We start from the raw sequence: 25,168 nt of genomic DNA on the forward strand, positions 1-25,168 counted from the left end.
GAGATCATCAATGTGCAGCTAACATCAGCCACAACTGTAATGTAAACTGTGGCCTGCTACGGATCACCCTCCATGACCCAGTACCACCACTCCACCTACCTGGAGACAGTGGAGAACATGACAGTCCTAACACACACCCTGGCATTGGTTGATGTCAACTACCATACCATTAACTGGGAAACTTACTCTGGTACTCACTTCCAGGCCCAGTGCTTCCTGGAATTTATCACCTCATATGCCCTGTATCAGGTGGTAACCTCCCTAACGTGGGGTGGAAACTACTAGAAGTGGTCATCACCAACATGGGCAACAGGTGCACCACAGTGGAGGTTAACCGGTCACTGGTTAGATCTGACCATGAACTATTCACTGTTTCCACACCCAAGCATCTCCCCCACCCACGGATACCACAGTGTATACCTTTCCTGCAGCTAAATTTAAACTACTAGTGACAGGGGTGGGGGGGTTTCACAGCCCCCACGCTAAGGGGAAACACTGCTCAAGATACAGACAGATTTACAAATACAGTCTATAAGCACCTACATGGATGTATGGATCGTGCCATCACTGGTAAACCAAGACTCACTCCTCCTAGACAAGGACACTGGACTGGTGGACCTCTGCAATAAACAGGCTATACTACAGAAGTAGGACAGTGTTCCAGACAAACAGCAAATCCCACAAAGGGCAGACATCCGTGACCACTATTAGTATGATATGTAGGTCCCTCATGACATCATCCAAGGCTAACATCAGCAGGAGAATATGCAAGGATTCAAAAGATAACCACAAAGCCTTCTTTGGCTATGTCAAGGATCTATGTGGTGACACACAGATTTGCACTGTGCTGGTGAAATATAGCAAAAAATATGCTGACCCTACTGATATCACCAACATCCTTGCAGATACATTTAGTGCATACTTCACCCCTAAAGAGCCCACAACACTACCCGAAAGGTACAGTATCCCACACATCAGAGACACACAGGTGGAAATGGCCCTCTCTAACAGCTGAACACAGCGTCAATGGAGGCAGATGTTGTCCCAGACTGCATCTTGCAAACTGTACAAGACAACCTGCCCCCCCACCTAATTAAGCTTTCCTGTCTCAGCCTCTCCACAGGCTGCATGCCCATACAATGGCATGTGGCAATGGTTATTCCACTCCATCAAGGTGGAATCACAACTGACCATGGTAACTACCACCCCATAAGCCTGACTAGCCTAGTCTGCAATGGTATGGTTCGCATCTTCATGGCACTCATTAACAAAGACATTGGTAACCTCCGAACATGTGACCCAACCCAGGTCAGCTTGGTTGAGTGCAGTTCATGCCTACTGAACCTGTTTGGTGTCTTACATACAGTCACCAAGACATTAGATGATGGGGGAGGTGGTTCACACATACTACCTGGACTTCGCCAAGGCTTTTGACACCATGCCCCACTCAGGTATTATTGATAAACACACCAGCCTGTACATACACCCATACTTCACAGGTTGGGTTGCCAACGGGCTTACACACAGAACCCACATGGTATGACTAGCGGTCTCCAGGTCCAACTCTTGACCGGTCACGACTGGTGTCCCACAGGAATCAGTCCTGGTAGCCCTACTGTTTGGCATATACATCTCAGAGGTACAGTCAAACACAGGTGGACTATGGCAGACCATTTTTGGCAAAGACTGCAAACTGGGAGCCATGATTGATAGTCCAGCTGACACAGACATCCCTCAAGGGGCCTCACAGAGAACGTCACAGGGTGTCAACATCACGGCCTCCATCCAAGTGCCACTAACTGCATGGTCATTCCATTGTGGAATTGGCACCCACATATTAACACATAAGTGGCAGCCACTTTAATATGGATGAGGTAATGGGGTATCTGGGGACTAAGGTAGATAGTGATCTCCCCTTTGACAATCATATCTCCACAGTAGTTAGGACATCCTTCTATGTAGGCCATCTGATTACTAAAGGATTCCCATCTAGACATACTGGGGTTATAGTGCCCCTTTACTCATCACTCATCAGTCTCATCATAGGGTATAATAACCCATGTGGGATGCACCTCAGAAGACACTTCCAACAGCTGGGAGGTCCACGAATGTACCTCGCCAAGGGGAATATGGCCTCCAACATATGGCCTATGCAGCCAGACTGAATAAACTCCTGCTTTACTCAGTGGCATCTTGTTTACTCAGAGATGATCTCCGCTGGCCAACACAGCCATGTCGAACTCAGGCTTGATGGATATGCTCCACCTATGGGAATCCATGTCACATTGAACCACACACTGTAGTGAGCTGAACCTTGCCACAACAATAACTGGAAGATGCTGGAGGGACAGCTTCCTGTCACATACACTCCCCATACCTTGGAATAACATCCCTAACTACATTATACAGAGCCCCTCACTAACACTCTGCAAGAGAAACCTTGAAGAGTGGATGGGGAACAGTAGATGCACCCCAGGGATCCTGCCATTGGCTCTGCTCCACAGAGGGACAGTTAATGAATCAATGGGGTGGCAAAAGCTGACACATTTTGGCTGGGCTTATGAATGGCCTCTGGCAGTTGGGCAAGTACCTACCTATGAATCTATGCATACAGTATCTCCATATGATGATAGCTTAATTTACTGTTCAGGTGTTGACTTACCTTGTGCCAATGGCAGTTGTGTGTGCAATAGTTGTGGGCTGCCTAGGTTGGATGCACACAGTAGACTGCATATACATTAAAATGTACAGGTAGTCTTGTGTGTGTGCCATCCATTTTTACTGTGTGTGCAGGTGGAGAAAGGTGTCAGTCCCCAGGTGCCTACACTGTCAGTGTGTGTGCTATATGTTCCCTCTTTGCCAAGGCATGGGCATACTGGGCATGCCTCCATCTGCCTACTGGGGCTGGCTCAGGGTGTTCATGGTCTGAGTACCTCTGTGCCTGTGGGGCCCTTGGCAATGGTGGTGGGCTGTGAGAGCCTTCACCATTCTGTCCCTGCTGCAGCTGTTTCCACAGGGCCATATTGTGTAGCATGGCACACACTATGAAGATGTGGGCACATGTGCCTGGAGAGTACTGCAAGGCTCCACCAGATACATCCAAGCAACAGAACCATGATTTCAGCATCCCAAACACATGCTCTATGATGATTCTGGTTTGTGTGTGTGCCTCATTATGGCGTTCCTGCATGGGCGTGTGTGCATTTCTGATGGGTGTCATCATCCACAGTTCCAGTGCATAGCCAGCATCCCCCACCAGGTGGCCATTTGGGATGTCCCCTGGCAAATAACCGAGACAGCTGTGAGGCATGCCAGATGTGGGAGTCGTGACAGCTTCTGGGGCTGCCAGCACACACATCCATGATAATGCCCTGGGCATTGCACACAACCTGGCAGTTGATGGAGGGGTATCCCTTGTGGTTTATGTAGTGCCGACCCTGCTCACCGGGTGGTGATTTGATGTGTATATGTGTGCAGACTATTGCACCCAGTACCTCCGGGTAGTCTGCCACATGGTGGAAGAGACTCATATTGCTGGCCAACTCTTCCTGCGTTCGGGGGAAGTATATGTGCTCATTGGCATGTGTTAACATGGCATCCAGGAACTGGTGTAGTACCCTGGATGCTGATGCCTGTGAGATCCCCATAATATCCCCAGTTGGTCTTTGAAAGGTACCTGTAGCTAGTATTCTCAGGCTTACACATACCTTCATATCCACTGGGATGGTTTCCCCTCTGTTTGTTCTGGCTCTGAGGCATGGCCAGCACAGCTCCACAAGTTGCTGTAGGATGTCCCTGTCCACCCTGTAATGCTCTGCTATCTCCAGATCATGTAGCCCCTGGTAGGTTACCCTGGGTCTGAACGCTCTCCTCTTCCTCTGGTGCCTGAGGTGGTCATGTGCATCATCCTCCACACTACCTTCAGTCTCGAACACATGCTGGTAGATCAAAGCTATGGCAGCCCCTAACATGTACATAATAAAAGTTCCCCATCTGAATACACCACTGGTGCAGAGTGTATGGGAATACACAAATATGTGTGAGGTGCTTTCACACTTTATAGTATTGTGCTATGGATGCTGCTGATGTCAGTGGGTGTGTATGCGCTATTCCAGCTGCAGCATGTCTTAATTATGGATTTTGCAATGAGTACTGCAAGTGTGTGGCCTTTACTGTGGAGATCTACTTGCCTGCCTTGATTAATCAGTTGCACTTTAATTCACTTTTAGGCCTGGATCCCCTCTCATTATCAGGCATGCATCCACCTGCTGACTTTCTTGTTTTGTACTTTCCCTACCCAGTCATGGCAAAATGTGCCTTGTAGCTGATATACTGCAAATCGGCTTTGTTCTGATTTGACACTTTACTGTTTTCTTTGCAGTACAGCCCCTTCCCTTTCCTGTTCTGCAGGTAGCTGCTTGCAGCCTTGTTAGCTGTTGTCAATGGCCCACTGTGGGCTCCTAGGTGCTAATTATTCATTTGTACTCCAATTTCACTGCTGCAGCATTTCCTTATTTCTTTCCTATATCCTTCCTGCTTTAGCTGCAGTGCGCGCCGCACATACTCATTTACCGTGTTTACAAGCGTTTTCATCTCCGTTCACATGTATGCTCAGTTACCTTGTGTACTCTCAGCTAAGCATAGCTATGGCCAATTTGACACACCCCTATCCTGCAGCTTTGCCTAGCTAGGGGCAAACCAGTTTAGCAATGCTCCAATGTGCTTACAGCAATGGCGACACACCCCTCTCTTGATGTCATCTTTATCTCAAGGGCACACCTCAGTGTTATAATGCTACACTGTGAGGTGCATCCTTACACCAGCGGGGAATCTGCGATTCCCTATTACTCCTCTCATTTGCATGGCATTGCCTACTAATTCCTAGCTACTGCGCATAACACTGTCACTGCCCCTTAGCAACCCTTGCGCCATAAGTATGGTGTAGCATGCCTGCCATTAACTATTATGGGGAAATCGTGATATGTGTTTCAGTGCAGTTTTATTCTATATTTTATATATTCTTTGCGATCCCCTTTGTGCACTGCTGCCCTGCGCTTCCATGTCGCAATAGTGCGACTATATATATATATATATATATATATATATATATATAAAATGTTAATTTTATATTTTGTACATTTTTTTATGCCAATAGCTATATACTTAGCCATTGGGATATATTAACAATATAATACATGTGTTTGGTCGGCTGTCATGGCTCCGATTTTATGTTTGCAAAAATGTAAACCGTTTTCTACGGTTTACATTTCTGCATGCTTACACTACACCTGCACCACTTCCTGAATCGCTACACACCTTCATTTGCATGCTACACTGCTGCACATGGGGTAATTAGCATACAAGGCTCGGGAGTTGTGCGGGTGTAGCGTACGCAGGTAGTGCACATGGAAACAGCTCGTACCTGAATCTCTCGGTGGCCTATTTGGTGTTAGAACGCCGACGCTACACCTGCACCTGGCGCAAGCTTCATGAATCCCGGGGATTACCTATAGCATCTGGTCCTGGCTCTTACTTATTCTTACCGTCTTTTTTTAACATCTCTATTTCTTCTATTTGTATAAATTTTTTTTTTAAAACTCTTTACATTTTCATTTTTTTTCATTTTCCATTCTTCCTGCTAACCCATTTCCTGTTTCTAGTGCTTTTTCCCTACACATTACTCTATCATTTCCATAAGATATTCCTGTATTTTGTCTCATTTATCATCTAAGATAACATTAATCCATCCTTCTCTTGTTTTAATTTTTTTCCTAAATATTATTTTTTTCCTAAATAAGGGAAAACCTCCTCTTTCTTTCCTTTCAGAAAAAAAAAAAACTCTTTGCTGATGTAGTATAATTTTACTTTTTCTTTGTTCTTTACATTTATTTTTCTATTTCCATTATTTTGCAACTTACTTTTTTATTTCTTTCTTATAATTATGTACAATTTCTTTGTGTTTCATCTTGTTTCTCTTTTATTTTGTCTCCACTTCTACATATATGTTATACTTATGTTTATAAGTGTGTCTGTGTGTGCATAAATGTATACACACACACACACACACACATATATATATATATATATATATATATATATATATATAAATAGTTTCTCAAAACTCAGATGTAGTAAAAGCATAAATTCCCAGATCCACACTGTACCACAATCTACACAGACATGCTTTACCAGGGAATTTCCTCTTTCCTCACTGTAGTGCAATGTAAGAGTATATATATATATATATATATATATATATATATATATATATATATATATATATATATATATATATATATATATATATATATATATATAAATATATATATATATATATATATAATTTGCAGGTGGTATGTGGGGTGCAGGGTGCTTAATCCCCTGCATAAACACAGATTTTTTTTCATTTGAGTTTTCAGAAACTTGATCATATTGTCTAAACCATATGAATTTCAGGTTTTTAAAAACTCGACAATATGATATAAATCCATATATAAATATATCTGTGCATGTGTGTGTGTGTGTGTGTGTGTGTGTGTGTGTGTGTGTGTGTGTGTGTGTGTGTGTGTATGTTTGTCTGCGTATGTGTGTTTATGTGTGAATGAGTGTGCATGTATGTGTATATATGGGTTACCTTCTATATTCCAAAATGTCAGAATATCGAAGACCGGAAAACCGAGACCACAAACCCGAGGATGCATATTACCGAAACCTGATAAGGTCAACTCCTAGAATACTAAAATGTAAGTTGAAGTGTAACTGTGAGTGGTTTAGTTGTGTGCTGTAGGATTTGTAATAGGGATGTAAAAACAGGTATGGTGGATTTTATGTTCCAAAGTCATGGCGTCACTGTGAAATGTATGCAGTTATAATGTGTTTCCAAGATGCAGAACTGGTAATAGTTGAGCGATAGGTATGTTTACACTTTACAGTTGTTCTGAAATTAGTGTGATCTTGGAGTTGGTAAATTTAATTTATGGAGGGTGTGGGGAGTGTAAGCGGAAGAAATAAAAAACAGCTTGCTAGGTCGTTTATGTAAAGTATTCTGTAAACGTTTTAATTTTTTTGTAGTGTGTTTAGCACCTAATTTACTGTTGAGAAATGTGGTGTTATGTAGAACTGATAAAGTGGTGCTTTTACATATAATAGTGGTGTTAATTTGTAATATTTTTGTGTTTTGGGTGTTTTGTTAGTTGCAGTATAGGTATGTTGCCTGTGTGTTCTGGTGTTCGGTACTGTGGGATTCGATATTTGCGGGTTTCAGGAATGTGCATTTTCAGGTTTGTTGCCTTGAGTTTCTGGTTTTCGATGTAATGAGATTTTGGTATATAGAAGTAGATCTATGTATACACACACATGTATATATATATATATATATATATATATATATATATATACACACACACACACACATATATATATATATATATATATATATATATATATAGAGAGAGAGAGAGAGAGATATATAGAGAGAGAGAGAGAGAGGAGTGCTACAGAATCCTGAAAGCCGAAAACTAAAATCCTGAGACCAAAATCCTGAATGTTCTAATACCTGAAAACTCAAAATACTGAAAACTCAAAATCCTGAAAACACACAGGATACCAACACTTACTATATTCCACTACAAGTACATACAGAAACATATTGCCCTTCAACTATATATATATATATATATATATATATATATATATATATATATATATATGGGTTCCGTTCAGAAGCTCGAAATACTGAAATTTCGAGCCCAAGAAGCCAAATCCACATAACAGCAAAAGTTTAGAAGTTCGAAATTCAAAACCTTGAATACCGGAGGTTTTGAATTTCATGCTTCTAAAATTCCACTATGGTTATGTATTCAGGTAAGTGTGTGTGTTAAGGGGTTTGGGTAGGGGCTGTGGTGTGTGTCAGTGTGTTTTGTTACTGTGATGTGTGTGTGCAAAAAGAAAGTAGCTTGTGTGGTGGTGTTTTGTGTGTGTTTGTATGTAGTGCGACCTCGGAGTGAGAATATTTAAGTAGGGGGGTATGGGGGGCGGTGCATGAAGGCTTGCCCCCCTGCTTTCATGTAGTAGAGTGATTGTGTGTGTTTGTGTGGTGGATGGTGTGTGTGTGTTTAGTAAAACTGCGAAATTCAAAACTTCCGGTATTCAAGGTTTTGAATTTCGCGGTTTTTAGTTTTCATTGTTTTGTGGATTCCACTTCTTGGGCTTGAGATACTGCAATTCGAGATTTCAGTATTCTGAGCTTCTGAAGTGAATCTATATATATATATATATATATATATATATATATATATATATATATATATATATATATATATATATATATATATATATAAAGGGGCATTGTTCTCAATAATGGACCTTATAAGGGAAGAATGCAGGGATGTTATGACCTCCTTGTCCCTGGATGAGATACCCTTACTTAATGAGGTGGGTCATGTAGAAGGCTTTCTGTACAACTAAAGAAACATGGTGGTCAAAAGTCAGATTGCTATCAAATCCCTCATGACTGATTATGTGCTTAGGATGTTGTTATTAATGTGATAATTTTTGAGGATGTCACTCTCCTCAAAGGGGATGATGATGATGCATTTTTTGGTATTCAACTTGAGGCCATGTTTCACGCACTAGTCATTTGTCTGAGTGAAACCCTCTGGGAGGATGTCCACACCACTAAGGGAACTGATGACAGCATCCAGCTAGCAGTCATCTGCAAATTTGGTCAGCCATAGCTCACTGATTTTGGCCTGCACCTCAGAAAAGTATATCCCAAATAGCAGAGGCCCCAAGACCGAACCTTGGGGTACGCCATTTGTTATGGGTATACTACTTCATGTGACTTCTCCTATTTTGACTACGTGGGGTTATATCAGTGAGCCAGTTTACTACCCATCTGGTAACATATGGATTGATGCCTAGTTGAGAGAGTTTATCTATTATGCCTGAGTGGGGAATAGTCTCAAAGGCTTTGGCCAGGTCAAGGTAGGCAGTGTGCACCATCTTTCCCTTGTCCATGCCTTTAGTGACTGTCTCAAAGAAGTCGAACAAATTTATTAGACATGACCCCTCCTTTATGAAGCCAAACTGTGTGGAATCAAGTGTTTGGAGGTTGCCAATGTCCTTGGTAATGAGGTCCATGATAATCTGTTCTATGGCCTTACAGATCAGGCTAATTAGGATGATGGGTCTATAATTTCCCGGATCAGTGGATGCTCCTCCTTTGTGTAAAGTGATGACAGTGGCTGTCTTCCACTCAGCTGGGATGAAGCCAGTACTCCAGGTTTGATTGAATAGGGTGCCTAATGGTGCTGCATGTTCCTGCCTGAGTTAACTTAGGATGCAGCCTGGGATGTTATCGGGTCCCATGGAGGCTGTATTTTTTGCCTTTGAGAGAGCAGTGATGACTTGTTCCCTAGATATAAGGGGAAGGGGGCAGGTACTGGGGATGTTGTGATTTACTGACGGGGGGCAGAGGGGTAAAGTTTTTGCTGAATCTGTCAGACAGCAAATTTGCTATATCTACAACATTTGTATACTGTATGTGGTGTTCTTGACCACCAGTATTAAGTAGATCTGGGTGCTTCCTTTGAGGTTGCGGACATATGTGAAGAAAGCCTTATGATTGTCTCTAGTAGATGTGGCCAATTTGGACTTGAGGTTTGCTTTGGAGGATTTCACTAGTGCTCTTATTTGCTTGTTCAGGCTAAGAAGACATTGCTTCCAACTGGGCATCAACTCCTTCTTGGTCTTGGGCAACAATTTTTTCCTTTTGTTATAGAGTTTATTTATTGCAGATGTCCACCAGACAGGTTTACTCTTCCTTTCGGAGGATAATTTAGTCCTATCAGGTATTCCTGATTCCATGCATCTATATAAATGCTTGTATAGTGCTTTTTATGTAGATATATGCATATATATATGTAAACATAAAAAAGGAAAACCTAATTGTACATCAACGGCTACTCTTGATATTGGCATATGAATTATTTAAATAGACCATTGTTACGTAAGGCCTCTGTCATAGATCACTTTGTATTCTTATTAAAAATAAGAAAACAGTTTATTAAGCTAAAATAAGAGATGAGTGCTTTCTCCCTTGCCAGTGATATTAGGCACATTAGGGTACGTCAAGGATGTCTTTTCTTTACTTTTCTGTCCTCTTTAGAAAAAGAATTGTTAGAAATTGTCTTTGGAATAATATAGTGTTCTAGGTTACACTGTAATGAAAGGAGACTCTATATAATGAATATAAAAATTCTAGTTTGGAATTAATAAACTGCGTAGTATTTTGGCTTCTTTACACTTACAGCTGATACTGATGACAACGGTACTTGGTATAAGATGAGTGACTATAAACGTATTGAATCCAAGATACAGAGAAACACTGAACATGACAAGAAAGAAAAAAATGACAGGCAAAGAATGGGGACACAGTAGGACGTCATAGGAAAATGAAGGAATGGAAAGCAATAAAAAAGGAAGCGATAGCAAACATAAGAGACTGGTATAAGATAATGAAGAAATGATTTCATTATACATAGCCATGGACTCAATTTTCTGACATAAGAATAAAGACAATAGAGGAAAGAAGGAGAAAGTTAGGACAGTGGGAATGTCAAGATTTTTGTGACAAAGAAATGGACATTATACTGGACTATTTTGACTGCTGTCTGTCAAGACAAAGGTATTTTTTATGAAACTGTGGGATGTTGATTATACTGTGGAAACTTTATATGAAATGCTGAAAATGAAAGCAGTCTTGATATTTTGAATATGTATGCCGTGCTGAGCAAATATGAAAGTGATGCAGATGAGGAATTGAAAGAATATAATAGATCAATTTCTAGGAGAAGAGTAAACAAAAGTAAGTTAACACTAAAACAAAAGAAATTAAAAAAGAAAGAAAAATTACGGGGGATATAACCTAGTATTTATTTTCTTAAAATTAAAATCATTAGAAATGAAGTAAAGTGATTAATAAGGTAATTATTTGAAATGTTGGGACCTGCTACAGTGAGTCCAAAACACAGAGAATGAATGGACAAAAAAAAAAACAGACTATATTAGTCCAAGATGACCATTTCTCAGAATATTCTGCAATGTATGGTGATCTTGGACTTAGTATATAGTAGTTCAGGGGCTGCAGGGGGGCTTGCTCCCTGCAAAAAAAAAATGTCTAAAGAGAAGAGTAATGTTCGGGCTTCGCTATTCTCTTGCATTTTTGAGCTTTTCTTCTCGACTGAGTGCCAATATTTCAGTAGAGAACTGACGATTAGTAATACATTGGTATTTGGAACAAACAGCTGATATTATCTGTATAGAAGATGCAAGAAACAAAAAGAAGAAATATTGCTTGTGTGGGGACATGACAGTGTGGAGTTTTGTGAAAGATATTTATTCAGGTATAGCAATTTTGATTAAAAGTAAAGAACCTATGTTGTTACATGCTATCACTGTTTCAACAGGCTGGTGTGATATATACGATACTAGGTTCAGAAATAATGTATTTAGGTATAGCAACTTTATATGTTTATATTGCTATGATTGATGGACTATAGTCTTTTGAAGAATTAAAAATATGTTATTGTTAGCATGGATACTATGGTGATGGATGGCTTTAACTGTAATTTATGAAAGCAAGTAGGCAAAATTAATACTGATGTAAAAGTGTGTAGGCGGTAGATGAAATGTGGACAAATTGTATTAGAAAATGGTATAAATCATACTTATACCAGATGTAGGTTACAGACAGAAACTATACACGTGTTTTGCTATCTTTAGGTTTATTGGAAAATAAAGGGGTATGTTAAATGTTAATTTGTCAGATCATAACGTTTTATGGATTGAAGTCAGGGAAGATGAAAGGATTATTAAGGAATGAAAGAGATTTGAATGATTTGCAAGTCAGATGTGTAGGATGTCAATACAGTAGAGAGACCATACTTCTATGATTCCTTTTAAAGACTTAATGGGAGCACTGGTGGATACTGTACAAAAATGTTTAATCCTTGAAATGGATTTTTGTAAGAAAAATGAATTACTTTATAAAAGTTACAGGAATACAACAGTAATGCCAATTGATAAATTCTGGTCATAATCGAAAAATCCACAGAAATATGAGCACACGTCACTTGGAACTACATATAAAGACTTTATTTATCAAAAATATAAAAATTAAATGACTTTAAAGGATTTTGTTCTATTCTGGACTTTCTCAAGTGTCACCATGAAGCTTAAGTATTTAAAGTCTCTGTATCACGTGACATATAGCAGGTCAGGGTTTTAAAGTGAACCAACAGTGGGGAGGTAGTTGAATATAAATGGACTGTGACATTAATTGACATATTGCCTATGTTTCCAGGCTTGAGTGAACAATGTGTACTAGATGGGAGGGGTGAATATTTTCTTTTTCTTTCTTTTTTTTATGATCAAGAGAATATCAAGAAAATAGTGATGAATTATGTCTGGAAATGTATAGTACTGGACCAAAGGAAAGGAATTGTTAGTGGGGAGTAAATAGTATACTAAGGATATAGCTTTATGCATTTCTGAGGAGATAAACATAAAGCAACCTCTTAGAGTTTTGCACAACATTAATTTTAACAATGCTTTAAGGACCAGATGTGATAAAAGAAATAGAGAGAAAAGATTCATAATGGTCAGTGGATCAAAAGGCTTTTTGTGGAGACTGATGTTAAGAACATTACCTGTAAAGGATCAAATGAAATATAAACAGATGTATGAAAAAATGTGTAACTTACATTAAATGGAAGAAACAAATAAACATGCTTTGTTAGAATGTGATAGAATTCAAGAGATTTGGAAAAGTGCAGATGTTATATTTATATATATATATATATATATATATATATATATATATATATATATATATATATGGGATCCGTACATATCCCCAAAGACAAAATCACTGAAACTAATTTCGGTTTGGCATACTTGCTTAAAACTACTTTACACCGAAGAAGCACTTTCACGTAAGTATGCCTGTTTGCGAGACTGCACTATGGTGTAGATAAGGGAACATTCCCTTTTCCTCACTGTAGTGCAGTCTTGGAGTGAGAATATTAAAGTAGGGGGGCGTGGGGGGTCACAGAGTAGATTTCTTTCTTTTTTTTTTAACATATATTAACGAAAGCGCTTTTTCTGTGAAAGTGCTTTCGTTAATATATGTTCGGTGATTATGGATTCGGGACTTTGCACATTCGTGCATAAGTCCTAGATCCATATATATCTATATGACTGTTTTCAGTTTAAACATCTCCGAATCCCTTCTCTATCTTGCTTTGCCTCATTAGCACATGTGGCACTTCGTTACGGAGTCATTAGCATATAAAAAGGATGACCACATTATTTGGCCTACCCGCTGCATGTAGTTGTGTTTTCTGAATCCCACCCACCCTACACATGGCTGATCATCATGTACATTTTATTACTACAATGCACTAAATGTTTCTGAATCTGATTCTTAGTCTTTTGCTCCTTTTCATGGATCAGAGGCCCATTTTAAGCCTTTGTGCAGTAATGTATCTTCTGGCTTTAGGGTCTACATGTCTAGTGCTGAGCTGAAGACAACATTGAAGTCAGCACCTATGACAGTGAGTAGTTTATCTATACTTTATTCATTTATTTCTTTAAAAAGGTAGTAGAAAAAGTAGAGGATTTTATATCGGGTCTGTAGTTTGAGCTTAGTTTTTCTTTTTAAGAATGATGTGGAATGCAAATTTTTAGCATGACCCATCTCCCCATTTTGTCTTACTTGTCTGCTAATGATTCCCACCTTAGATGAGGATTAACAAGTGCAGTTACCCTGTTTTGGATTAAGCTAAACCGGCACGCATGGGTTTGGTTTAGTAAGTGGGGTTGGCATTTACTGTGCATTTAGCCACCTTTAACTTTTGCATAAATACCACACAGTTCTGGAATGCATTATTTTTTGTTTTTGAGTTTAAGCCTCTTGCGTTAATTGAAAACATTTAAAGAATACTGCACCCAGTTTAGCAACACTGTTAATGAACATCAAACTCATATGTATAGTGATGACGGAGCCCTGTGATGATCAGTGTGATTGATGTTAGATTGAACTTCCCTTTGTAAATCTAAAGGGATTTTCTCAAAAACATGGGGCAGCAGAGCCATAATTTGGGTGGAGTGAAGTAGTGGCTACTCCCAGCTAAGACTGTTGGGAAGATTGATCGGCAGGTGCCAGTGTTGCAGGAGTAAATTATGGCATTGATTTAAGAAGTCACAAGGATACTTTGATTTCATAAATGAAAGTTGATAGATTTGAAGGAAGAAAGGAGAAGAGTTTTTTTATCTTTAAAATTTAGAAGTTTTTTTTTTAAATTTGCTCATCAACATTGAGTTGAGGGGGCACGACTGTGGTGATCTGCACAGCATGCTAGAGCAGACAGCTATGGTTGTGTGAGACAGTACTGAAGCTAGAAGCCATTGTTGAATTGATTGCAAACCTGACACAACACTACATGTATGTTGCTGTACCATATATGTTGCTGTACCATATATGTGTGTTTACAAATGGCATGTAAAATAAATGCTACTAACAGTCATGAATCCTATTGTCCCAAATTTAAACTGTAGCATAAAGCATGACATGGTGCAGGTTGGGATAAAATTTAAATGAATTGCTCCAAATGCTACAGGGAAATTTGCAACAGTTCAGGTTGGTAAATAACCTGTGCAATATTGCCACAAAGAATTCAGCAGCTTATTTTACTCATATTTTGGTGTGGTATTGACTCAGATAAGTTGACAAGTGGTAAAAAAAGAAGTTAAGGAGAAAAATGTCAATAAAAATGAAATTTAGTCCAGCAGAACCATCTGACTTTGCAAAAATATCAGCAGGGCCAATATGCAAGCCGAAGTTAGTGCACTACATAGTAGTCCCAAATTTGAACAATGAGAACCATAAGGGTCAATGAAACTTCTTTCTTTATTCGATAGACAGAGTCATTGAATCTATTTTTGGAGCTTTTGTGTTTGCGTTTGAGGAAACCTTTAACACGTGACGCTGTGATAGCAAAGATAGAGTAAACTTTCTTTTAATTTTTTTGGTCCCTCTTGGGAATCATTTAATCAGCCCAGCTTTCCAGTGCTCCACATCTATGCTGGGTCTACCATCTAATCTCCTACCCCGTGGACTTACTCCATATTGCTGGAGCCAGCTGTGGATCCTAAGAATGTCCTAGGAGCTCAACCAGCTTTGCATCCATCTTGGGAAAGTTTCTTTATATGACCTGCCAACTCCCTTCCATGCCTCCAACTTTCAGTTATAATAAAAGGCAACTTCCCTCTTTGAACCATACATCCCCTAAGGGAATGTTATTGAGAAATTCCCTCCCTCCCTTCTGGGTGGGCATGCTCATCCCTCCCATCCTCCCTGCTCTGTCATTCACCACAAGCTGCCAAATGAACTTGGGTTGACTGGGCCGTAGTCAAGGCTTTATCCCTCTATGCCATTGGAGCAGCTAGGTAGATGAATATATTGTGCCTAAACAAATGTAATACATTAAAGAGCCTGCTTCCATATATGTATTCAAAAAGGAGATGAGTTTGTAAAAGCATTTGTAAGACATTTGGATTAAGTATCAGAAGATTATGAGATTGGTGACACTGAAGACAAGCCGACAAGAGACATGACTGTCACAGGCCTTTCAGACCATGAAATTTTGTAAAAGTTACATTTAGAAAAAATTTAGTGCTAGAGAGAGCTATACAAATTTCTCATCTATTTGATCAAATTAAAAGTAAAATGTAGACATGAGAGTGGTGAGATATGTGTCTGAAGTTAATCAAAAAACATGCAGTAAGCAAAATAGAAAGCATGGGGAGGCCAATATAAATACCAAATATATTAAAAATAATGAAACCAAGCAAGAAAACTGAACTAAATGCAGTTGTGTGCATAAAGAATCAGTGTCATGTTTGGCGCAAAGCAGAAGGTGTCAGAAACTTACAAAAACTGGGTTCCTCTGATATATGTAAGAATAAAGCGGTCCAAGTTAAGCAACAGACATTAAAAGTGAGGAAAATGCAACAGAAACTTTGTGAATTATGTAAGTAAGCAGACAGACCCCAATTAGGAATGGCATATTAAGATTTAAAAAATAAAGTAAAGTAAAATCCACTGCTCAGCAAGCAAATGCTGTAGTTCCGTGAGGTAGATATAATGTAAGTCACAAAGGAAGCGGAGTACAGCAGAAGTAAGAACAAAACTGCAAATTTAATTCCAAGAATGTGCACTTATAACATACGGATGAGCGCTTTCACCATTACAGCTTCTTCAGATCCTTGTATAAAAGTCACAGTAGACCTCCCCTTATATAAGCAGCTCAATTAATCAATTAAAACAATTTAAACAATTAAAAGCAATGAGAATTTAAAGAACTCTCCCATATATAAACATGTTAATGTAAAGTAAGACAAAATATATAAAACTTGCATAGTGACCTAAAACATGTAAATAAACATTCTGATAAGTTAATATTGATAAAATACATAATCAAGAACATATACAATGATAGTTCATTTTATGTGCCTGCGTTGTCTCAGCTTAGGTTTATAGAAGCTCTATCATTCAACCCATGCCCCTATCAGCTTTCAAACGAATTATCCAGTCAGTCTCCTTAGATTCAGTAAGATTCATAGTATTACCACCTCTTATTCACAACAATTATCTCTAGGACCGGAACAAGAAAGTATGATCATTGTCATTGGTGGTTATATGTTTTGCTAAGGCATTGTGTAAAGTGCCGTTTCTCATGTGGTAAATATGCTCTCTTCTATCCCTTAACGGCGGTTAGTTTTACCAACATAGAAACTCGGCATGCCTGACAAGTAGCTAAATACACCACATTAGGTGTCATACAATCTGCATCTGCCTTGATGGAGAAAGTGGTGTGTAAATCCAGGTGTATAAACACCTCACTGCTATCAATAAATGAACAGAAGTTGCAGTGACCACAGGGTTTAGTGTGACCAGTGTTCTTCATAATCCTATCATGTCTGGGTGACAAAGCAATGCGCTTTAGGTTGCTCTTATTCCGAAATAGGAAACTTGGTGTCTCCCCCACAATGCGTTTCAAGTCATCATCAACCAGGAGAATATCCCAATGTTTGCTAATAATTTCCTTTAACTGATATTGATCAGAAGTATACAGAGTAGAAAATTTAATTGATCTATTTAACATATGATCTCCAACGGTTTGATCTTGGACTCTGGGTCCAAAGTATGGTGCACCTGAAGTGGTGCGTGACATATGCTTCCTCCATGTATGGTATAATCTCATTATCCTTGTATCCCGGGTCAGTAATCTGCTCAGATTGTCTAATTCTGAGATAAATCCTAGTGGGGTTCAATCTAGGCTCTAATGGCCTGTCCTTTATTATATTCTTAAAAACAAATTGTGGGTGCATACTAGACCTTAATAACAAGGAATTGCAGTAACATGCCTTGCGATAGACCCCATATTTATCATATCATCTGTTAATCTCTCAATATATAGGTCTAAAAATCAATTCTATGTGTGGAATAGTTCATGGTAAAAGTAAGGAATGTAGTTAAATCATTCATAATGGATAGCATTGATTCCAGCTGTTCTGATGTTCCATTCAAAGAACAAGGTCATCAACAAACCTTCTGTAGAACACCACATGTTCACAGAAAAGTGCATTCTTAAATAAAACATGTTCCTCCCAATATGCAAGGAACATGTTGGCGTAGCTATTTGCACATGGAGTGCCCATAGCTATCATCGCTGTTATAGATCTGGTCTTGGAACATGAATAAGTTGTTCTCCAAGACCAGTTCTAAAAAATGAACTATGAGGTCTATCAATACTGCAGTGTAAGTACTGTGTGCTTTCAGATAATTTAACACATAATCAAGTCCTATATCATTAGGTATTACAGTAAATAGGGATTGAATGTCAAAAGTCACAAAAGTACAACTAGAGATTCTATCATGGTGTCCATTGAATGACAATGTTACAGTCTTGAAGGATTCCAAGCAATTTTTGATTGATCTGTATGAATGTATTGGACACCATGATAGAATCTCTAGTTGTACTTTTGTGACTTTTGACATTCAATCCCTATTTACTGTAATACCTAATGATATAGGACTTGATTATGTGTTAAATTATCTGAAAGCACACAGTACTTACACTGCAGTATTGATAGACCTCATAGTTCATTTTTAGAACTGGTCTTGGAGAACAACTTATTCATGTTCCAAGACCAGATCTATAAACAGCGTGATGATGTAGCTATGGGCACTCCATGTGCAAATAGCTACGCCAACATGTTCCTTGCATATTGGGAGGAACATGTTTTATTTAAGAATGCACTTTTCTGTGAACATGTGGTGTTCTACAGAAGGTTTGTTGATGACCTTTTGTTCTTTGAATGGAACATCAGAACAGCTGGAATCAATGCTATCCATTATGAATGATTTAACTACATTCCTTACTTTTACCATGAACTATTCCACACATAGAATTGATTTTTAGACCTATATATTGAGAGATTAACAGATGATATGATAAATACGGGGGTCTATCGCAAGGCATGTTACTGCAATTCCTTGTTATTAAGGTCTAGTATGCACCCACAATTTGTTTTTAAGAATATAATGAAAGGACAGGCCATTAGAGCCTCGAGATTGAACCCCACTGAAAAGGGATTTATCTCAGAATTAGACAATCTGAGAAATAGATTACTGACCCGGGATACAAGGATAATGAGATTATACCATACATGGAGGAAGCATACATGTCACGCACCACTTTAGGTGCACCATACTTTGGACCCAGAGTCCAAGATCAAACCGTTGGAGATCATATGTTAAATAGATCTATTAAATTTTCTACTCTGTATACTTCTGATCAATATCAGTTAAAGGAAATTATTAGCAAACATTGGGATATTCTCCTGGTTGATGATGACTTGAAACGCATTGTGGGGGAGACACCAAGTTTCCTATTTCGGAATAAGAGCAACCTAAAGCGATTGCTTTGTCACCCCAGACATGATAGGATTATGAAGAACACTGGTCACACTAAACCCTGTGGTCACTGCAACTTCTATTCATTTATTGATAGCAGTGAGGTGTTTATACACCCGGATTTACACACCATTTTTTCCATCAAGGCAGATGCAGATTGTATGACACCTAATGTGGTGTATTTAGCTACTTGTCAGGCATGCCCGAGTTTCTATGTTGGTAAAACTAACCGGCCGTTAAGGGATAGAATGAGAGAGCATATTTACCACATGAGAAACGGCACTTTACACAATGCCTTAGCAAAACATATAACCACCAATGACAATGATCATACTTTCTTGTTCCGGGTCCTAGAGATAATTGTTGTGAATAAGAGGGGTGGTAATACTATGAATCTTACTGAATCTAAGGAGACTGACTGGATAATTCATTTGAAAGCTGATAGGGGGCATGGGTTGAATGATAGAGCTTCTATAAAACCTAAGCTGAGACAACGCAGGCACATAAAATGAACTATCATTTATTTGTATATGTTCTTGATTATGTATTTTATCAATATTAACTTATCAGAATGTTTACTTACATGTTTTTTAGATCACTATGCAAGTTTTATATATTTTTGTCTTACTTTACATTAACATGTTTATATATGGGAGAGTTCTTTAAATTCTCCAGCATTGCTTTTAATTGTTTAAATTGTTTTAATTGATTAATTGAGCTGCTTATATAAGGGGAGGTCTACTGTGCTTTTATACAAGGATCTGAAGAAGCTGTAATGGTGAAAGCGCTCATCCGTATGTTATAAGTGCACATTCTTGGAATTAAATTTGGAGTTTTGTTCTTACTTCTGCTGTACTCCGCTTCCTTTGTGACTTATATTAAGATTTACAATTCATAACACAGTTGATCAAAGCAGAAATGAAAGCATGCAGCCCACGTGGAAAGCTCAGATCAAAGTTCTTAGCTGTGACTGAGGCAGAATAATCCAAATATGAGTTTTGGATCTATATGTTTTTGGATCCATATGTGAATAATTTGCTGAGTAGAGCCTCTGTATGTGAATTGAGTTTAGTTGCCAGAGCTGAAGAAATAAATGCTGATGTGTTTGGTGATACTGTAAATATTTGCTTAACTTCTTGTGTTATTCCATATGTCCTCAATGCACAATGCAGAATTCTGTTCCCAGCCTCTCTGAAACTGATGCTGGGCAAAACTGAATGCAGTTTGGTAGTTATAGGAAGGGATATGGAGCCTACAGGCTGCTGCACTCCAGTGTTGCCAGTAATAAAGAAAAATAGTAAAGTGAGAATTTGTGTTCATCTGATTAAATGATGCTGTCAGGAGGGAGAGATTTATCTTGCTTACTTTGGAAGGCACAGTAATCAAGTTTTCTGTTTTGGCATGAAATGATTGATTGCCCTCCAAAAAGACCATGAGAGGAAACTGGTCCTGAAGGATGGCATTTTGCTGTTTAGGATTTATAAAAGAATCACATGTTAAAAGGCTGAAGGCAGAGCCTCAGGCCATTGAAGAATTATTGCTTATCCTCTGTAAAGCAAAGTGCTGTTTTGACTAGACTAAAATTCAATATTTCCAACATTACGTTAGTAGATACAGCATTAGACCAGACTCAAGTAAATTAAAAGCTGTGACTGAGTTACCAATTTCAGGTAATGCCATGGAGCACAGAGAAGTGCTAGACATGGAAAATTATCTAGGTAAATCGTGCCAGGATTGCCAATGGTACGTCTTCATCCTTTCACAGAAGTGACAAAGGAAGATACAGCACAGATGTGCAGTGACACTCAAAAAGAGGATTTCAGATGTTAAGTCTATACTAGAGTTCTCACTAGTCCTTTCCTGTCATGCTGTCAGTAAACTGACTGTGGTTAGTATAGCTGCCAGCAGCTATGGTGTGTCAGCAGTTTTATTACAACAGTTTAATGTTTTAGATTATTAACTGAGCCTGACAGGAGACATTCACATAGTGAAAAGGTATGCCTAGCAGGAGTATGGGAAAGTGAACACATTTTGTGTTACCTATCAGGCCATCTTGACTGCATCATTTAATCATGTCAGATAAACCACAAGTAGTTTAAGCCATAAACAAATTCTAAAAAATTGGTACCATTAAAAAAAACTCATATGAACTGGACAAAATTCTAAAGAGGAGCTCGTATGAATGGGATACAATTCTTCCAAGATGTAAGGAGGTGTCAAGGAGACCCAGACGCTAATAAAAAATCAGTAGTCCATGTACTGAGAAAACATTTGATAGTGGCAGGTACCATGTCCATAACTCAATGACTGAGACTGTACAATCAGATACTGGAAAAGATGTGAGTACATAAGTGCAAGCCATAATATCTAAGATAATATTGACTTCACATAGGATGGCTATCCTCAGAAGCAACTAAGCAAGATGTCATACCTGCAAGCTATAATTGGTTTTGTTTGTGATGGGTGGCCAAGTAAATGGACATTGCCAACAAATTAAATGTATAGACATTTTGCTATGAGAGCTCATCTGTCAGAGTACAAAGTTTTCTTATTGTACTGTGATTGGATTGTGGTGCCAACTTACTAAAGAACAGTAACTCTGAGAGAAATCCATCAAGGGCATCAAGGGTTGAACAAGTGTTCAGAGTGATCAAAAATGCCTGTGTGATGTCCATAGACATCATGAGCTTATGTCGCGTCTGTGTGGAATACAGACCTGCTCAAAGCAGAGAGTCTTTGTTTCTCTCTTACCAAAAGTATCATGACAAGGAATTGAGCAGACTTGTCTGAATATAATGGGAAAAATATTTAGTCATACTGGACTTTTAATAAGAGACAGATAGATGTTTGTCCATACTTTCGCATCTGCATTATCTACAAGCACACAGTGTTGTTGAGCAAGCAGAACAAATTGTATACAACTAGTTCTAGAACAAAAGACATTTGATTTGTTTCTTGCCTGAATTGAATCCAGGTCAGACTATCCATCTCAGGTTAAATGCGAAAAAGAGATGGGAGACCACAGGAATGGCTGTAGCTACATTTGCAGACCTGAGATCATGTATAATCTGAGCTGATGACAGAGGAGGAGTAAAGAGAAACTGAAGACACATTTAGGTCATTCAAGAGATGTCCACCTGACAAACAATTATCACAACTGATGTGACCAGGAGAATCTGAGGAAGGGTCCTCCAGGCCTAATGATCAGACTAATCATGTTCTACCCAATGGTAACACATTGCATAAAAAAGACAAGACACATTACCTGAGAGAAACACATTAACCAACAGAGACTTGTCACAAATGACGGGCTCCTCCTATCCACAGCCACTGAGAGCTACCTCATGAGGGCATAGTAATGACACTTATAATGATTCAAAAACTGATAAGTAATAAAATAATTGCTAACTAAAAATTATTCCTAGAGACTGTAAAAGTCAAAATATTTTCGGTGTTACTGAAGTGTAAATTACTCGGCAGTAATATAAATTGCTTTTATGCTGCATGTTTTCATAGTGAAAGTATGTGCATGCAAATGTTTTAATCTGCAGATGATTTAATGTGCAGATGTGTACAATATACCACCTAAAAGGAGAAAATTAATTCTTTTGAAAGGAGTAGAGACTGGTGATGTCAGTGGTCACTGTGATGATCAGAGTAATCAATGCTGGACTGATCATACCTTTCTAATTCTAAAGGGGGTTACCTATAATGTAGAGGGCAGTACTAAAGCACACATGCATGTGTGTGTGTGTGTGTGTGTGTGTGTGTGTGTGTGTGTTTTTGGGATGGTAAATAAAAAAAAAAATGTGTGTGTGTGTGTGTGTGTGTGTGTGTGTGTATACATATATATATATATACATATATTATATCGACCCCAGTCCTGGTCTCCAAAGTATCTGTTTCCCTGAAATGACTATATTATTTTTTGCCACATACAAAATTAGTGAAATCACATTTCATCAAATAATTAGATCAAACTTACCCTTGGTCAAAAAATAAGGTGGCTGGGTGACATTTTGTTGAAAAATCAGAGAAATGCTTTAATTCATGTCTAAATACAATACAAACAAATTACAATGTTTCTCCTCCAAGAACTCTGCACCTGCAAAGATGTTGCAATTAAATGAAGAAACATCAATATAGAATAAGAAGACTGTTGATCCATAATATGTCGTTTTGTTTCTTGATCTGCTGTCTCACATTGTAAAGGGAAAATAGGAACTCCAGCTTATAAATGCAGGCAAAATGCATCCATGTGTGTGCCTGCTGTTTAACTAAACATATGATAACTGTTGATAGACTAACTGCACAGTTCCCAAAAGGCGTTTAATCCTCTACACCATCCATTCAATAAATGTTGTATTTATGTCAGCCTGGCTGCATGAATAACGTTCATAGACCAGAGTGAAGGGGAAAACTCAGGAGAAAGCCTGGGCAATGTTGCATTGCAGGTAACAATTTGCCTACAGTGACTGAGAACATAGTATTTCTCACTGTAACAGACAATTCATCTGCAGGAGGGAACATAGATCTCAATTCACTGAAGGCAGAAGGAATGTCTTCCAAAGATAAAAATGTGAGGCACGTGAATATTTTCACTGCATTGCTAAACTGTACATATAAGCAATAAACTCCAGCCAAGCCAGCAGTTTATATATACCGCCAGATAATCCGGGTAAAGTTGAAAAAAAAACAAACAAAAAAAAACAACCAGTTGCATTATAATTTATTTATTTGCAGATTGTTTGCCAGGATGGTCCATTGGGCCATAAGGAGCCCATTTTCAATGGAGTCCTAGGGAGAAAAGCTCCAGAAAAATGCAAATTACAAAATTATAAAGTTTACAAAAATTACAATATGAGAGTTAGAAAATGCAAAATAATAACAGTTGCAGTAAATTGACATGTGAAAGAGGAAAATAGTACAGTGTATGAAAACCTCTTTACAAACAAATTAGGATTCTTGCAAAATTTGCTAATTCTTAGAATTTATTATTAGGAATTGTAAGGCTAAGGAGGCTGTTAACTGGATGTATTGGCTATAGAGAGAACTATAGTTAAGAAAGCTATGTAGGATGGGAACAAGAGCATTCCCATTGTGACGTTAGGTGTGAGTGAAGTAAAGTTTTGAAAATAGAGAGACTATTAGTGGTATGGATAAGAGGTGGGAGAGAATTCCAGTGGCGCACTAGACCGAAGGATAGAAGATTTTTGCCTGGAGGGCGAGCGGGTTTATGTAGTTCTATTAGGTTTTGGAAGTTGGATCGTAGACATCTGTTAGGCAGGTGCATTTGGAAGGTAGAGGCAAGGAAGGGGCAGAGAGAGGGGCTGAAAATTAGTTTGTGTGTTTGGATAAGTTGAATATAAGTAAGATAATTAGGCAGCTCAAGCCAATTCAGTTGGAGTAGGGAAATGCAGTGATGGGTATTGGATCTATGGCCTGTTGCAAATTTTGAAATTTTATGGTAACAGGAGGAGAGTTTTGACTTGATGGAGGACTGCAGATTAGTAAGGATAGAGGCACCATACAGGAGGGAAGGGATAAGGTAGGTGTTAGCAAGGATGAGTCTGGTGGCGGGAGAGATGAAACGATTATGGTGGTAAAGCACACCAAGTTTCTTTTTGATATTTGCTTGTAGATGGTTATTAAATTTTAGCTGATCGTCAATGAGGGTTCCTAATAGTTTAACTGTGGAAACTATTTCAAGAGGTGTGTTGTTTTTGCTGGTGATAGAGAATGAGTTTTTATCTAGGGTGGTGTTTTTTTGAAGGGAGAAATATTATTAGTTTAGTCTTGGTTGCATTTAGTGCTAGATGGTTGTCTAACACCATTTTTCAGTAGAAAAGAAGAGAAGGCATCCTGGGTTAGTTTTGTCAATGAAGAAGTAGAGTTGGCAGCACAGACTATTGTCGAATCATCAGCATATTGGATGAGGTTGGCATTAGGGATGGCATGATAGAAGTCGTTAATGAAAATGTTGAATAGTAGGGGGCCTAGAATTGAGCCCTGGGGCGCACCTGTTGGAGTATTTAGGAATGGAGAAGTAGCTTTTTTCCACTTAACTGCTTGTTGCCTGTTTGATAAATAACTGGAGAACCAGTTGATAGAGGAGTGGGATAGATT

General features: G+C 38.6%; 1 protein-coding gene across 1 annotated transcript in view; it reads left to right on the forward strand.

Annotated features, from left to right (window-relative positions):
• Nucleotides 1–6,649: 6,649 nt before the first annotated feature.
• The window catches only part of LOC122792440 (vomeronasal type-2 receptor 1-like), a 250,190-nt gene continuing 231,671 nt past the window's right edge, over nt 6,650–25,168 (forward strand). The window contains exons 1-2 of the mRNA XM_044060228.1: nt 6,650–6,743; nt 10,313–10,436. Coding sequence (XP_043916163.1) covers nt 6,650–6,743; nt 10,313–10,436 — 218 coding nt within the window. The remainder of the gene's footprint in view (nt 6,744–10,312; nt 10,437–25,168) is intronic.

This window comes from Protopterus annectens, chromosome 1.part2 (assembly GCF_019279795.1).
Source record: "Protopterus annectens isolate FY-2018-M chromosome 1.part2, PAN1.0, whole genome shotgun sequence".
Classification (NCBI taxonomy): domain Eukaryota; kingdom Metazoa; phylum Chordata; order Ceratodontiformes; family Protopteridae; genus Protopterus; species Protopterus annectens.